The 15,959-nt window shown below is 37.1% G+C and overlaps 1 protein-coding gene across 1 annotated transcript; it reads left to right on the forward strand.

Moving 5' to 3' along the window:
- Positions 1–1,221: 1,221 nt before the first annotated feature.
- Positions 1,222–3,051, forward strand: LOC715581 (sorting nexin-7). Its single transcript, XM_028848184.2, is given in 1 exon segment — positions 1,222–3,051. A coding segment is annotated over 1 exon segment (1,422 nt). The 5' UTR covers positions 1,222–1,252; the 3' UTR covers positions 2,675–3,051.
- The last annotated feature ends 12,908 nt before the right edge of the window (positions 3,052–15,959 follow it).

Raw genomic sequence — 15,959 nt, forward strand, 5'->3', positions numbered from 1 at the left:
GTGTGTGTGTGTGTGTGTGAATGCGTTGTGTTTATTGCCAAATTTTCCGAACATATATATTTTTTAACATGGCTGCCATCTCAGTTTTAATAATACTTTAGTACTTTACCCCCACTTAACATATATGACTATATTTTTCCAATTTGCTAATCATCCTTTTAACTCCTCCATGGTTGTTCTTTTTTCTTTCTTTTTCTAGAGCAGTCTTGAAGGAAGGTATAGAGATTTCCCGTATTCTCCCTGCTTCTAAACATGCATTGCCTCCCCCATTATCACCATTACCCCAGAGTGGTACACTTATTATAATTGATGAACCTACATTTACACATGCATCATAACCACCCTAAATCCATTTTACATTAGGGTCCCTACTTGGTTTTGTAGATTCAGTGCATTTGGGAAAATGTATAATGACATGTATCCACCATTACAGCATTTTGCAGAGTATTTTCAGTGCCCTGAGAATCCTCTTGTTTTGCTATTCATTCCTTCCCCATCCCCTGGCAGCCACTGATCTTTTCATCGTCACTATAGTTTTGTCTTTTCAAGAATGTCATGTAGTTGGAATCATACAGTATGTAGCCTTCTCAGTTTGGATTCTTTTACCTAGTATTATGCATTTAAGATTCCTTCACGGCATTTTGTGGCTGGATAGTTCATTTCTTTTAGTGTTGAATAATATTCCACTGTTTAGATGAAAATTACAGTATATTTATCCATTCACCTACTAAAGGACATTTGGTTGCTTCCAGGTTTGGACAATTATAAATGGAGCCTCTGTAAACATGTATGTGCTGGGTTTTGTGTGAACACAAATTTGTGACTGCTTTGGGTAAATACGAAGAAGTGCAGTTACTCGATCTTAGGTAAGAATATGTTTAGTTTTGTAAGAAACTCCCAAATTGTCTTCCAAGGTGGTTGCACCAGTTTGCATTCCCACCAGCAAGAAACGAGAGTTCCTATTGCTCCACCTCCTTGCTAGCATTAGGTGTTGTCAGTGTTCCAGATTATGGCCTTTCTAGTAGGTGTGTAGTGGTGCCTCATTGTTGTTTTAATTTGTATTTCCCTGACAACATAAGATGTGGAGCATCTTTTCAGATGCTTATTTTCCATTTGTATATCTGCCTTGATGAGATGTCTGTTAAGGTCTTGGCCCATTTTTTAAATTGGGTAGTTTTGTGTTCTTTTTGTTGAATTTTAAGAGTTCTTTGTGGCGGCGGCGGTGGCGGCCAGCCGGGCGCGCGCTCTCGGGATGGAGGGCGAGCGCCGGGCATGTCAGGCGCGCTCCTCGGGCCTCCCGGCCGGGGGCGCCGACGGGAAGAGCCCCGGGGGCAGCGCCCCCTTCCCGGGCAGCAGCGGCTCTTCCACGCTGTTGCAGGCGGAGGTGCTGGATCTGGACGAGGACGAGCACGACCTGGAGGTGTTCAGCAAGATTCTGTATCTTCTTTCCTGGCATATTCCCTTATTTTGGAGAAGTCAAGAAGCTTCCAAAGAATAGGATGCCTCATTGATGGACATGAACTCCTTCAGCCCTATGATGCCAACGTCCCCTTTATCAATGATAAACCAAATCAAGTTTGAGGATGAACCAGATTTAAAGGATCTCTTCATCACAGTTGATGAACCTGAAAGTCACGTTACTACAATAGAAACTTTCATTACCTATAGGATTATTACTAAGACATCTCGTGGGGAATTTGACTCCAGTGAATTTGAAGTTAGGAGACGGTATCAAGATTTCCTTTGGTTGAAGGGAAAACTGGAAGAAGCACACCCCACTCTGATTATTCCACCATTGCCAGAAAAGTTTATAGTAAAAGGAATGGTGGAACGCTTTAATGATGACTTCATTGAGACACGCAGGAAGGCTTTACATAAATTTTTGAACCGAATTGCTGATCATCCAACTTTAACATTTAATGAAGACTTCAAAATTTTTCTCACTGCACAAGCTTGGGAACTCTCTTCTCACAAGAAGCAAGGTCCCGGATTGCTAAGCAGGATGGGGCAAACAGTCAGAGCTGTTGCATCCTCAATGAGAGGAGTTAAAAACCGCCCAGAGGAGTTCATGGAAATGAATAACTTTATTGAACTATTTAGCCAGAAAATAAATTTGATAGATAAAATATCTCAGAGAATTTATAAGGAAGAAAGGGAATATTTTGATGAAATGAAAGAATATGGCCCAATTCATATTCTGTGGTCAGCGTCAGAAGAGGATCTGGTTGATACTCTAAAGGATGTTGCCGGCTGCATTGACAGATGCTGTAAGGCCACTGAAAAGCGGATGTCTGGACTCTCAGAGGCCCTGCTTCCTGTTGTACATGAGTACGTGCTTTATAGTGAAATGTTAATGGGTGTTATGAAAAGAAGAGACCAAATACAAGCAGAACTGGATTCCAAAGTTGAAGCTTTGACCTATAAAAAGACAGATACTGATCTGCTTCCAGAGGAGATTGGAAAACTTGAAGATAAAGTGGAATGCGCTAATAATGCCCTGAAAGCAGATTGGGAAAGATGGAAACAAAATATGCAAAATGACATCAAGTTAGCATTTACAGATATGGCTGAGGAGAATATCCATTATTATGAACAGTGCCTTGCTACGTGGAAATCATTCCTTACATCACAGACCAACCTCCACTTGGAAGAAACCTCTGAAGATAAACCTTAATCCCATTGAGGACTTCTGTTTGATCTTTGGGAGACAGCATTTATTAACCAAAGTTATTCTTTCTGGATCTGCCATGTCCCTTATAAAGTGGATGAAAAATGTTTTGTACTATCTGGAAAACCAACAACTTGAAACCTCAGGTATTCCAGGTCACTGACATGAATTTGAAAATATATCTATCTGTATGGATATATATCTAATTGTATATAGATATAGAAATACAGCAAGAGATCTGGCTTGGTTTTAATTATGTTCTTAAATTTGTGTGCCAATAATTGCATATAGATTTTTTTTCTTAAATATTTGACTGTGGAACATGCCATTTTAAATATGTTGTAAGGACTGTTTTAATAAAAAGTTTAGTATGAAAAAAAAAAGAGTTCTTTGTATATTTTGTCTTTTATCAGGTGTGTCTTTGGCAAATATTTTCTCTCATTCTGTGACTTGTTCTCCCATTCACTTGATATTGTACTTCACAGTGCAGAAGTTTTTAATTTTAATTACATCCAACTTAGCCACTGGAGTCTTTATTTAGTCTATAAATTATGAAATCATAAAGATTACAGTAAGTTATCCATTTTTGGAACTGGATATACAGAAAGAGGGGGATTGGAAAGCTTGGTGATGAAACGTAGTGAATATCTATCAGGCTATCTTCCAAGAACTCTTGTCAGTTATCATTTTATCTGCCTGTGTTTGCTTTCTCTTTTAAGTTGTATTACATGCTCTTTCAGAAGAGAGTTCATGTCTCATTACTCTTTCTTACCCCTTAGAATTTAGAATATTCATTTGTAATACATAAATGCTTAATAAATACTTAGATGGTAGATTTCTATCTACATCTTCAGTAAAAATCCAGAAAAAGATTTTATTAGGGATCTGCTTATAAATAATTCTTCATATACAAAGATCCTTGAACATCTAGGAATTCTAATATTTAAATATTCAGATCTGTAATGTAATTAACTTTCACAAAACTAATAAAAACGTGTGTGTGTGTGTGTGTGTGTGTGTGTGTGTGTGTGTATTCTGAGATCACTGAACAACTAGGAGCTGGCCACAGCCCCAGAAATCAGAGAAACAAACTTGGAATCTTATTTTCCTCTTGAATACTTCTTGTAAGCACTATTTGAATTAACTTTTATTCACTGAAAAAAGGCAATATATTTCAGCAAAGTTTCTCCCCTCATTGAAAGGTAACAAGAGACTGGGTGCAGTGGTTCATGCCTGCAATCCCAGCACTTTGGGAGGCCAAGGCGGGTGGATCATCTGAGGTCAGGAGTTCGAGACCAGCCTGGCCAATATAGTGAAACCACATCTCTACCAAAAATAAGAAATAGAATTAGCCGGACGTGGTGGTGTGCACCTGTAGTCCCAGCTACTCGGGAGGCTGAGGCACAGTGAGCCGAGATGGTTCCATTGCAATCCAGCCTGGGCAACAGAGTGAGACTCTGTCTCTAAATAAATAAACAGTAACAAGAGAAGACAATTATTTCATAGGAAATCAAGCGAAACAGAAAGATCTAAAGACCTGTTCAGTGCTGTCCTATGTAAGTTATCTGTTTGTCTTTCCAGAGTTGTCACAGGGCTGAGTATAAGACAGAGGTGGTGAGCAGCCCTGTATAATCCTTTTCCAGGGAGGACATGAGAGTCTGAAGAGTCAGGAGACTGGAGGTTCTTAAGTTTTATTACCCTGTGAAGAGAAAAACCCAGAGCCATAGAGGTTGTCCTTCTTACCTTTTTATGCATTAGTTCAAATATTCATAACAAGCCTACAAATTATAGATATTAGGAAACTGAGGGTGAGAGTTACATAACATGCCCACAGACATCACTGGTAAAGATCATACCTCACATTGTCAGATTCCACAGCCCACTAATCTTTCCCCTAAACAATCACATTCTGTTTCTGCCAAATCATTGGCTTTTCTAATGCTTAACATCACCAGTAACATCTTCGGCGGATCACAAGGTCAGGAGATCGAGACCACGGTGAAACCCCGTCTCTACTAAAAATACAAAAAATTAGCCGGGCGCGGTGGCGGGCGCCTGTAGTCCCAGCTACTCGGGAGGCTGAGGCAGGAGAATGGCGTGAACCCGGGAGGCGGAGCTTGCAGTGAGCCGAGATCGCGCCACTGCACTCCAGCCTGGGAGACAGAGCAAGACTCCGTCTCAAAAAAAAAAAAAAAAAAAAAAAAAGAAGCTTGAGTTATCAAAGCCTGGACATGACCCCATCCACATTCTTGGGAAATGATATCTAAATTGAAGGTGATTATGATAATATTCTTACTGTATTCTTGGTATCCACGTGCCTGACACTATTACTAGAAGTGTCTTCACACCTTAAGAACATCATCTAATTAATCTTCATAATCCACGAGGAAAGTACATATTATCACCATTTTACAGATGAGGAACTCAGGCTCACCACTAGTAAGATGGAAAGCTAGAAATTTCTATGTAGTCCACTAGTCTCACTATCTTTTCCTCCAGCTTTGTTTAGGAACCATTGACAGATTAAAATTGTATATATTTATTATGCACAATGTGATGTTTTGATACGTGTATACATTGCAAAATGATTACCACAATCAAGCTAATTGACATACCCAGTACCTCAAATGGTGTGTGTGTGTGTGTGTGTGTGTGCTGAGAACATTTAAGATCTGCTTTCCTGGCAAATTTAAAGTGCAGTTATATAGCAGATTATTAACTGTCATCACCAACAGATACATTAGATCTTAAAACTTATTAATCCTGCCTAACTGAAACTTTGCACTCTTTGACCAACATCTCCTCATTTTCCCCACCCACAGCCCCTGGCAATCACCATTTTACAGTCTGCTTCTATGAATTTCACATTTTTTAGATTCCATTTAAAAGTGAGACCATGCAGTATTTGTCTTTCTGTGCCTGGCTTATTTCGCTTAGCATAACATCTTGCAGGTACATTCATGTTCGCACAAACCTGTTAGTTTTGGATTTGTCATATATGGCTTTATTGCACTGAAGTACTTTCCTTCTATTTTGTTGAGAATTGTTATTATGAAAGGATGTTAAATTTCGTCAAATGCTTTTTCTGCATTTATTGAGATAATCATATAATTTTTATCCTTCATTCTATTAATGTAATGTATTATATTCATTGATTTACATATGTTGAATCATCCTTGCATCCTAGGGATAAATCCCACTTGATTATGGTGTATGATCCTTTTAATGTGCTGTTGAAATCAGTTTGCCAGTATTTTGTTGGAGATTTTTGCATCTATATTTATCAGAAATGTTAGCCTGTAATTTTCGCTTCTTGCAGTTTCTTTGTCTGGCTTTGGCTCTGTGTCCCCACCCGAATCTCACCTTCCGTTGCAATAATCCCCATGCATCAAGGGCGGGGCCAGGTGGAGGTAATTGGAGCATGGAGGTGGTTCCCTCATGCTGTTCTCACGATAATGAGTGAGCCTCATGAGATATGATGGTTTTATAAGCATCTGGCATTTCCTCTGCTTGCACTCTTTCTCTCCCCTGCTGCTCAGAGATAGATGCCTTCTGCCATGATTGTAAATTTCCTGAGGCCTTCTCAGCTGATATAGTTTGGCTATGTTCCCCACCCAAATCTCACCATAAGATGTGAATTGTAACTCCCCTAATTCCCACGTGTAGTGGTAGGGACCTGATAAGAGGTAATTGAATCATGGGATGGGTCTTTCCCATACTGTTCTCGTGATAGTGAATAAGTCTTATGAGAGCTGATGGTTTTACAAATGGGACTTCCCCTGCACAAGCCCTCTTGTCTGCTGCCATGTAAGACGTGCTTTTGCTCCTCTTCTGCCTTCTGCCATGATTGTGAGGCCTCCCCAGCCATGTGGAAATGTGAGTCCATTAAACCTCTTTCATTTTTAAATTACCTAGTATTAGGTATGTCTTTATTGGCAGCATGATAACTGACTAATACACCATTCATGCAGAACTGTGACTCAATTAAACCTCTTTTCCTTGTAAATTACCCAGTCTTAGGTACTTCTTCATAGCAGCCTGAGAACGCTCTAATACACAGGGTAATGCTGGTAACCTAAAGTTCATCAGATCCTACCAAATATTTATAAAATTAACACCAATCCTTCTCAAACTTTTCCAAAAAATTGAAGAGGATAACTTCCAAACTTATTTATGAGGTCAGCATTACCCTAACAATTCTTTGTTGGAAGGTTTTTGATTACTGATTCAATCTCTGTAGTCATTATTGTCCTATTCAGATTTTCTATTTTTTTAATATATGTTTCAGTCTTGGTAGTCTGTATATTTCTATGAATTATTCATTTCTTCTAGGTTATACAATTTGTTGGCATGTAATTGTTCTTAGTAGTATCTTATGATCCTTTGTATTTTTGTGGTGTCAGTTGTATGCCTACTTTCTCATTTATAAAATTTATTTGAGTTTTCTCTGTTTTTTCTTAGTCTAGCTAAATATTTGTCCATTTTTTAATCTTTTCAAAGCATCAAGTCTTAGTTTCATTGATCCTTTCTATTATTTTTCTAATCTTTATTTCTGCTCTGATTTCTATTTTTATTATTTCCTTCCTTCTACTAACCCTGGGTTTAGTTTGTTCTTTCTTTTCTATTTTGTTGGTATATAGTCATACATGCTGGACACACCCAATCTCATCTATTTTGTTGAGGTGCGCAATTAGGTTATTTGAGATATTTCTTCATTCTTGATGTAGGTGTTTATAACTATAAACTTACCTCTTAGAACTACTTTTGCTGTATCTGATACGTTTTGCTAAGTTGTGTTTCCATTTTCATTTATCTGAAAATATTTGAAATATCTCTTTTGATTTCTTCTTGATTGTTCAGGAGTGTGTTGTTTAATTTACACATATTTGTGAATTTCCCAATTTTTCTCCTATTATTGGCTTCTATCTTTATATCACTGTGGTTGGAAAAGATACTTGATATGATTTCAATCTTAAATTTGTTAAGACTTGTTTTGTGAACTCACCTATAATCTGTACTGGAGAATGTTCCATGTGAGCTTGAATAGAATGCATATCTGCTACTGATGGAATGTTCTGTGTTTGTCTTTTAGGTCCATTTGGGTCTATAGTGTTGTTCAAGCCCACTGTTCTGTTATTGATTTTCTGTTTGGATGATCTATCGATTGTTGAGAGTGGAGTACTGAAGTCTCCTACTATTATGATATGGCTGTCTATTTCTCCCTTCACTTCTGCTAATATTTGCTTTATATATTTAAGTTTTCCTCACAAACTGTATTCTTAAAGTCATTCTGTAAACACAGTCAGAAAATCTGACTAGTGTATCTGAGAAAAAGAAAAATTTATATCAATCTTCCTCTTTGAAGTGAAATTTCTATCTGTGACAAAGCTAGTTTCTAGCTCTAAACATTCCATAAATGCTTCTAGTTCACTGGGTTATATGTAGGACAGTAAATCTCAGAGAAGCATGTTTTTCCTACTAGTAAAGAGACCTATTTTCCAAAAATGTTAAAAAAAAAAAAAGGAAAAAATACTAATCCAAACTGAGTTCTGGATTAAGACAATCAGAGTATTTAGAGAAAAGTCCTGTGAGTGGGAAATGCTGCAGACCTTGGCTATTTCCTGGCTCGGGTCTGGAAATTCTGTGCAGATCACCATTTCAATTTAAATATTGAGGCAAAGAACAGAATCCGAAGTAAAGAAACAAGCTTCCAGGAAGAGTCACCTCTACTTGAAAATCTGTTTACAGAGATAATTTTCATGGCATCGCTCAGAACTTTCATACATTAGTGTTTTCTGCTTTATTCAATCTCCTATCTGTTGAATTTATAAGTTATAGTAGTGTAATAAGTGGGTGCCAAACACCTTAGAGAAAATAGCTGATGAGAAACATTCTCTATTTATCTCTGTTAAAGCAAGATAAGCAGGATGCTGTTAGCCTGGGGTTGTTTCTGCAACCGGAACTCTTCCACAAGCAAACAGAAACTTAATTTAGAGGCACTCCTTGTAACTGATTAATTTTGCATTGATCTTTAGTCAATCACAGACAGCTAATCAGCCATTGGCTATATAACTAGGGATCTCCATCACACCATGCTCAAATAAGGCAAACATCTAGCTCCAGCCAAATCAGGTAATTACATTTTACTTCCATGTTCAACTTGTAAAATCTTGCTGGTCGTGCTGCTAGAGCAGAGCTCTTGGTACCTCTTATGGTTTTGAGTGCTGCCCAATTCATGAGCTATTTTTTGCTCAAGTAAAAATTGTCAAAATTATCTTATATAAAGTTTTTTCCCTAACACTTTCTAATATTGCTGAGAAATAATTTAAAACATATCCCTTTGTGTAGGTAAGTCGCTAGAAGCTAGGAGACATTTGGCACAAGGACAGTACACCTATATTAAGGACATATGCAGGCCTCGAAATAAAATTACTAATAATCATTAACTAAATGATCAAACATAACATGACTGATAACAGGACAAACTGACATTAATGCCTCTTATGTTATGTTATGCACTGAAAATACAACATCACCCACAAAGTACTACTGATCATAATGTAAAAAACGTAAACCTGACTCTAATTATGAAGAAAGAGTCAAACTAATGCAAACCAAAGGACATTTTGCAAAATATCTAACCTAGACTAAAAAATTGACCATGTTATGAAAGATGAAAATAAATGGATATGAACAGATAGATAGATAGATAGATAGATAGATAGATAGATAGATAATGACTGGAGATCTTCTAAATTAAAGGAGACTAAAGGGAAGTGACAACTAAATACAATATATGATCCTTTTATCAAATCCTAGGTTTTAAAACAAAAGGAGAAATCTGAATATAGACTGTATATTAAATAATAGTGCTATATCAAAGCTCAATTTCCTAAATTTGATAACTGAAATTTATTTATGCTGAAGAATATTCTATTCTTAGAAGATAAATATAACACAATATTAGTAACTAACTGTCCAATGGTGTATGTATGCATATGTATATAAATACATATACATATGTATAGATTACATATATGTAAGTTAGAGGGAAAATGACAAAAAAAAAAGTTTTTTACTTAAACTATGATATTTGAAGTTCTTTTTCTGTTTTTCTCTGTTGCCCAGACTGGAGTGCAGTGGCATGATCATAGCTCACTGCAGCCTCAAACTCCTGGGCTCAAGTAAAACTCCTGCCTCAGTCTCCCAGTAGCTGAGATGACACCAGCTACTTGGGAGGCATGCCACCATGCCTGGATAAATTTTTTTATTTTTCTAGAGATGGGGTCTCACTGTGTTACACAGACTTGTCTCAAACTCCTGGCTTCAAACAATCCTCCTGTCTCAGTATCCCAAAATGCTAAGATTACAGGTGTGAGCCACTGCACTTAGCCTGAGTAGTTGAAATTCTAATGTTAATAAATAAATGAACAGCCTTGGTCAGCTGTGTTGGAGTAATGTATTTTATTCTACTTATTTATTCAATAAATTCTTATTGAATAAATACATCTTATATCAAGTATTTTTTAATCAGATTAAAAATACAGAGATCAATAAGATAGTAACCCTGCCCCCAAGAAGCTCACCTACAGTCTTAATGGAGATATTACTTTGTAGTTCACATTGTAGGACATCAGTCTCCAATACCATGCTTCTTTGTATTATGTTCCATTTCAATATTAAATCATCACATTTTCTCATAATGATATAACATTCTAAGGATTAAAGGAGGTGTTGGCTATGGTCTAATAGGTCCTCAGCATTCATTTTTATCTGTTTTCCTTTTTATGCACTTTGAGGAAGGAAAACTACAATCTTCATTCCTTAGATATCTTCGTAGCTAGAACTATAAATGCAAATTAATTTCTGCCAATTAGGTACCAATTAGGTGCACTCTCTGGGGTCTGGAAGGTGGAAGAGAATTAGAGAGCAACTTCCTGTTAATGGGTGCTGACAATCATGATTATGGGGCAGAGGCAGTTATGGTGGCTGGACTCAACTTCTCAGTGTCTGGTCTTTGGCTTTATGTGAGTCAGGTGGCAGCATTAGTTGCAGTGGTGGGGGATGAGATAGCAGCATCCTTCTGACTACTGGATTGAAGTTATGGTGATATATCCTTAAACCCATTAATTGAATAGTCACTTCCCAACTCCTACTTCTCCAACCTTTCCAATAATGTATGTAAGTTTCTAATACCCTATATTATACCCCTTACTGTTTGAAATACATAGTGTTCTACTTCCTGCACTGAACTTTGGTGAATACTATTTGTTTCTAGATATGGCCCTGATCAATGGTTTCTTGTCCTTCTGAGTTTTGTCTTAAAACAGAGTTTTAAGCCTATTGTTTATTTGGGACATTAGATAAAATGGGCCTAATTTAACCTTCTTTTATTGGTCACTAAATTCTAAAATATTTGGGGAAAATATGAGGAAGGTGGTGCTTCAAAGCCACTTTAAACATGAACTTGATTTTATTATGTACACATATTATTTATAAATTATATTTCCATTTATAAGACTGAATTTTTTTCCATGAACTATCATTTCAAAATTGGCAAACTTTATTAATACTCAGTGAAGTGAAAAATGGAATCAGTTCATCCAACAATATAGAAAATTCTAAAATCACACATTGAAAGGCAAAGTAGATATGTGGATAAAATATTAGCACCATTTAATATAAATTATAACAATTAACTACAACTTTAAACAACCTAGTAGAAGCTTTTACTAGAATTGGCAGATTTACACAAAGGAAAAATAGCTTACTGTGTTGGTCAGCATTGTGATTCCTGTCTGATTATCTCTGCATCCAGATAAGGAGGATAAAATTTCTATGAATTAGCCCCTTATCCCATAAAGCCCTCAAACAGATAGAATGCAATGACGTCTATGATATGGTGTGTGTTTGCCTGTGCTGCTTCATCTCCCCCGGCTTTTACCCACAACCCTTACATTTATACCCCTACAACATGAAAACATCATGCCTCTCAAGCCTTGCTCCACTTGCACTTTAGTTTCCGTTACCTAAAATGGCCTCTGCCTGCTTGTCAACTAGGTAAACTAGTTGAAGAACTAGTCATTCTTCAACTCTGAACTCAAATATGAACTTCTGATACCTTCTCCAATACCTTAAGATTAAAATGGACCTTCACTGAGCCTCCATTGCCCACATATATTCTTTCATCCTGACAATGACCAAAGTATTTCACAATTGTTTCTTTGCCTTTCTCTCCAAGCATAACCTTTTTAAAGGAAGTGACTGTGCCTTTTTCTTTATGACTTATTCTGCTACCTATTGAATCCATAGTGTAGAACAACAGCAACAAGAGACTGAGGTACCCAACGTCATGTAAGTAATAACTGGCCAGGATTAGAACCCAAGTCTGATTGGCTGATTCCAAAACCTAGGTTATGCTGTCTTATTCAAACGTTTAGAAAGTGAATGAATGAATAAAGTTCACATCAATCAAAAAAGGAAAATGTAATAATTAAATTTATTTTGCAGCTTTGACTTAAATATTCCTTTATAAATCAGAAAATCATATATCAAATGAGAAAATCAGAGGTATACAACCAGGTCAGAATATGAGTTATTTCAGACAAATCTATTAATGAAAAAGACAAGAATGCTGATGGAACACAAAGTTTCTCATTTAACCTAAATGTAAAACTTCTATTTCAACTATTTTATAACATTAACTTGTTCTAAAGAAAATTGTTCATTAAATAGAAGTGTCTGATCTTCCTATTGCTATATGTTAGTTTTTTAAAAATAAACTTCATTGATTATAATTTGCACACCGTAAAAGCAACTCATTTTAACTATACAGTTTGGTGATTTTTGACAAATGTTTATACCCATTTAACTACTACAACAATCAAGATATACAATATTTCCATTACCCCAAAAGTTCATCCATGATCCCTTTGTAGTTAATCTACAAACTTTGGCCTCATGTAACTCTAATCTACTTTCTGTCAATATTGATTAGTTTTTTTCTCTTCCAAAATTTCACATAAATGGAAGTTACAGAATTTACTCTTTTGTCTCTAGTTTATTCCACTCAGCATAGTATTTTGGAGATTTACCCAGGTTGTTTCATGTATGAGTACTTTATTCCTTTAGGCCTGAGTAGTATTTTGCTGCATGAATATAATACAATATGTTTATCATTCAACAGTTGATATACCTTTGGTTTGTTTCCATTGTATGGCTACTATGCACATTTGTTCTAAACGAAAAAGGCATCTATGAACATTTGTGCATTAAAGTCTTTGTGAAGCACATGTTTTCATTTCTTTCTGGTAAATAATAAGGAGCAAAATACATGTTTAACATCAGAAGTTACTGCTAAACAAATTTCCAAAGTGGCTGTACCATTTTATATTCACACTCACAATGTACAAGTGTTCCAGTTCTTTGTGCTATTGTCATACATTTTATTTTACATATGCCATAAACCCCAGAAAACATTAGTCTTGCTCTAACTCTTATTCTAAGTCAATTATGTTTTTTAATTAAGAAAAAACATGTCATTTTTATTTTCTTAAACATTTACCATTTCTAGGACTTCAATTCCTTTTTTACAGATTCATGTTGCCAGCTTTTATCATTTTTCTCCTAATTGAAAGACTTCACATTATAGTTCAGATCTGTTAATAATTAAATTCTCTCAGATTTTGTTTACCTGAGATATCATTATTTCACTTTATTTCTGATGAATATTTTTACTATAAGTAGAACTTCAGGTTGCCAGATTTTTTTTTCAGAACTTTATATTGTTTCATTGTCTTCTGGTTTGCATTATTTCTAATGAAAATTCAAGAACTGCTATTGGCTTTTTGTTTTGTTTTGTTTTTTATTTTGTTTTTCGAGATGACTGACTAAAGACATTGAATGCCAGCTCTCCTCAGAAAGAAGATCAAAGTTACAGGTATATGGTCATGGCCTATGTGGAAAGAGAACTGAAACCTATCAGGACTCTAAGGGAAGAATGCTGAAACCTATCGGAGAACTCATGAGAAGAAGCTGGAGTGCAGAGAATGAAGGCAGCAAAAGTCTGGCAAATATTGACCCCCAAGGAACTTGGAGTCCCATGAAAAGGGTAGGTGGGGGTATTTCTTTATTCCCCTCACCCCTGCAACAAACTGCTGACTGCTGGAATTGTTGGAGAGCCCCTCTGCCATTGCCAGTCTGGGCAACCCTGTTGGTGGCAATTTAGGAACTTCCTGGGGACAGAGCACTGGGAAGCAAATTTGTGCAGGTGCATTCACACTCACCCCAAATCCAAACAGAGGCAACAGGTACCAAAGTGGTTGTGCATCTATTATGGACAATTACCCTGCCCAGGGAATCTCAGCCTTTGAATTGCTGCATCACCAAATAGCCCACAAACATACCCCAAAATCTGCTCTGATTTTGGCAGCCACAGAGGATCAGTAAGTTGTTGGTGAACTACAGGATCCCTGGTGATCTAGTCCTTAGCATAAGCTGCCTCTAGGGGAAGGGGCACCAAAGCACCCCTTGGAACAAAGGAAATGCAGTCACGGTGCTGATCTCTGAAGGTGGGGGACAGTGGCACCTCAGTTGATAGGCAGCATCAGTGTCTAGGAACAAATGTAGAGAGAGGGTCACCTCCTACTGTCCACCCCCCATCTCCCACACAACTGGGGGCTGTCTACGTGCGCTTAGAGACAGCCTTTCCAGTGCTATTCTCAGCATCTGCATCCCTGCTGAAAGTATGCCTCCTGCACATGCTCACACAAGAGTAGGGCTCATTTTCCCCTCCCCACATATAGTTGCAATATCCCTAGAATAGAAAGTGGACCAGCTACAGAGCTGTCTGTTTTGGGCTGGGGGAAGAGGTTCCGCCCAGAGATCATTTCTGCAGTAAGCTGCCAGATGGGAATTTCCTGTGAACCTCAGTCGTAATGCAGCCTGGAGATAAAGGACACTGACTATGTGAACTGAAGGTCACAAACTCTGTGACAGGGAGGTGATAGGGAACTGGATAGTATCCCTGCCTGCCTAGGATGGGGAGCTGGTGCAGCCCCTTTCCCATTCCCCCCAAGACCTTAGTGCATCCCACCACAAATTCCCCCTGCCACCTTCATCAGTGTAGATGCTTCCCCTCTTCATCAGGGTGCTCAAGAGTGAGCCAACTTTTCCTCTTAAGTACCACTTACTGGATTAGATACTAAGCTGCATCACCAAATAAAAACCTGCCAGCGTACAAGATAAGCTTTCTGAGACCTCTGCACTTCCAGCCCCACAGAAGATAGTGAGTCAGATCATATGATCTGCTACCATAAAAAACTATATATAACCAAGGAATCCATACAGAGCTTGGCCCCCTGACAGAATCCAAAATAGTAGCCAAATGGTCTTACACAACCTACACTACAGTCACACCCCCAAGAGAGAAAAGAATAAAAACTTTACAAGTCTCATCCAAATGACAGAAATTTCAAAAAGAAAAAGTGACAGCTTTTACAGATGAGAAGGAATCAGCACAAGTTTTCTGGCAGTACCAAAGGATATAATGTTTCAACACCCCCAAAGGATCACACTAGCTCTATGGCAATGAATCCTAACCAAAAATAATAAAAATTCTGAAATGACAGAATTCAAAGAATTCAAAATATGGATTGTAAGAAAGCTTAATGAGTACTAAGAGAAAGATGAAAACAAACACAGATTAGAAAAACAATTCAGGATATGAAAGACAAGATAGATGTGCTTTTTTTTTTTTTTTTAAAGAACTTCTAGAAATAAAAAATTCACTGAAGGAATTTCAAAATATAGTTGAAAGCTTTAACAATAGACTACACAAAGCAGAAGAGAGAATTTCAAAGCTTAAAGACCAGTCTTTCAAATTAACTCAGTTAAATAAAAAGATTTTAAAAAGAATTTTAAAAACTGAATAAACCCTTTGAGAAATACAGGATTATGTGAGGCAACTAACCCTACAACTAATAGGCATTCCTGAGGGAGAAGAAGTAAAAAATTTGGAAAGCGTATTTGCGGAAATAATTCAGAAAAATTTCCCTGATCTTGCTACACATGTAGACACCCAGATACAAGAAATTCAAAGAACACCTAGAAGACACTATGTAAGATGAACATCACCAAGGCATATAGTTATCAGACTATCTAAGGTCAATCTGAAAGAAAAAAGTCTTAAAGGCAGTTAGAGAGAGGTGTCAAATCACCTATAAAGAAAACCTCATCAGACTAAAAGCAGACTTCTTAGCAGACACCTTACAACCCAGAAGAGATAGGAATT

This window comes from Macaca mulatta, chromosome 1, assembly GCF_049350105.2.
Source record: "Macaca mulatta isolate MMU2019108-1 chromosome 1, T2T-MMU8v2.0, whole genome shotgun sequence".
In the NCBI taxonomy this organism is placed as follows: domain Eukaryota; kingdom Metazoa; phylum Chordata; class Mammalia; order Primates; family Cercopithecidae; genus Macaca; species Macaca mulatta.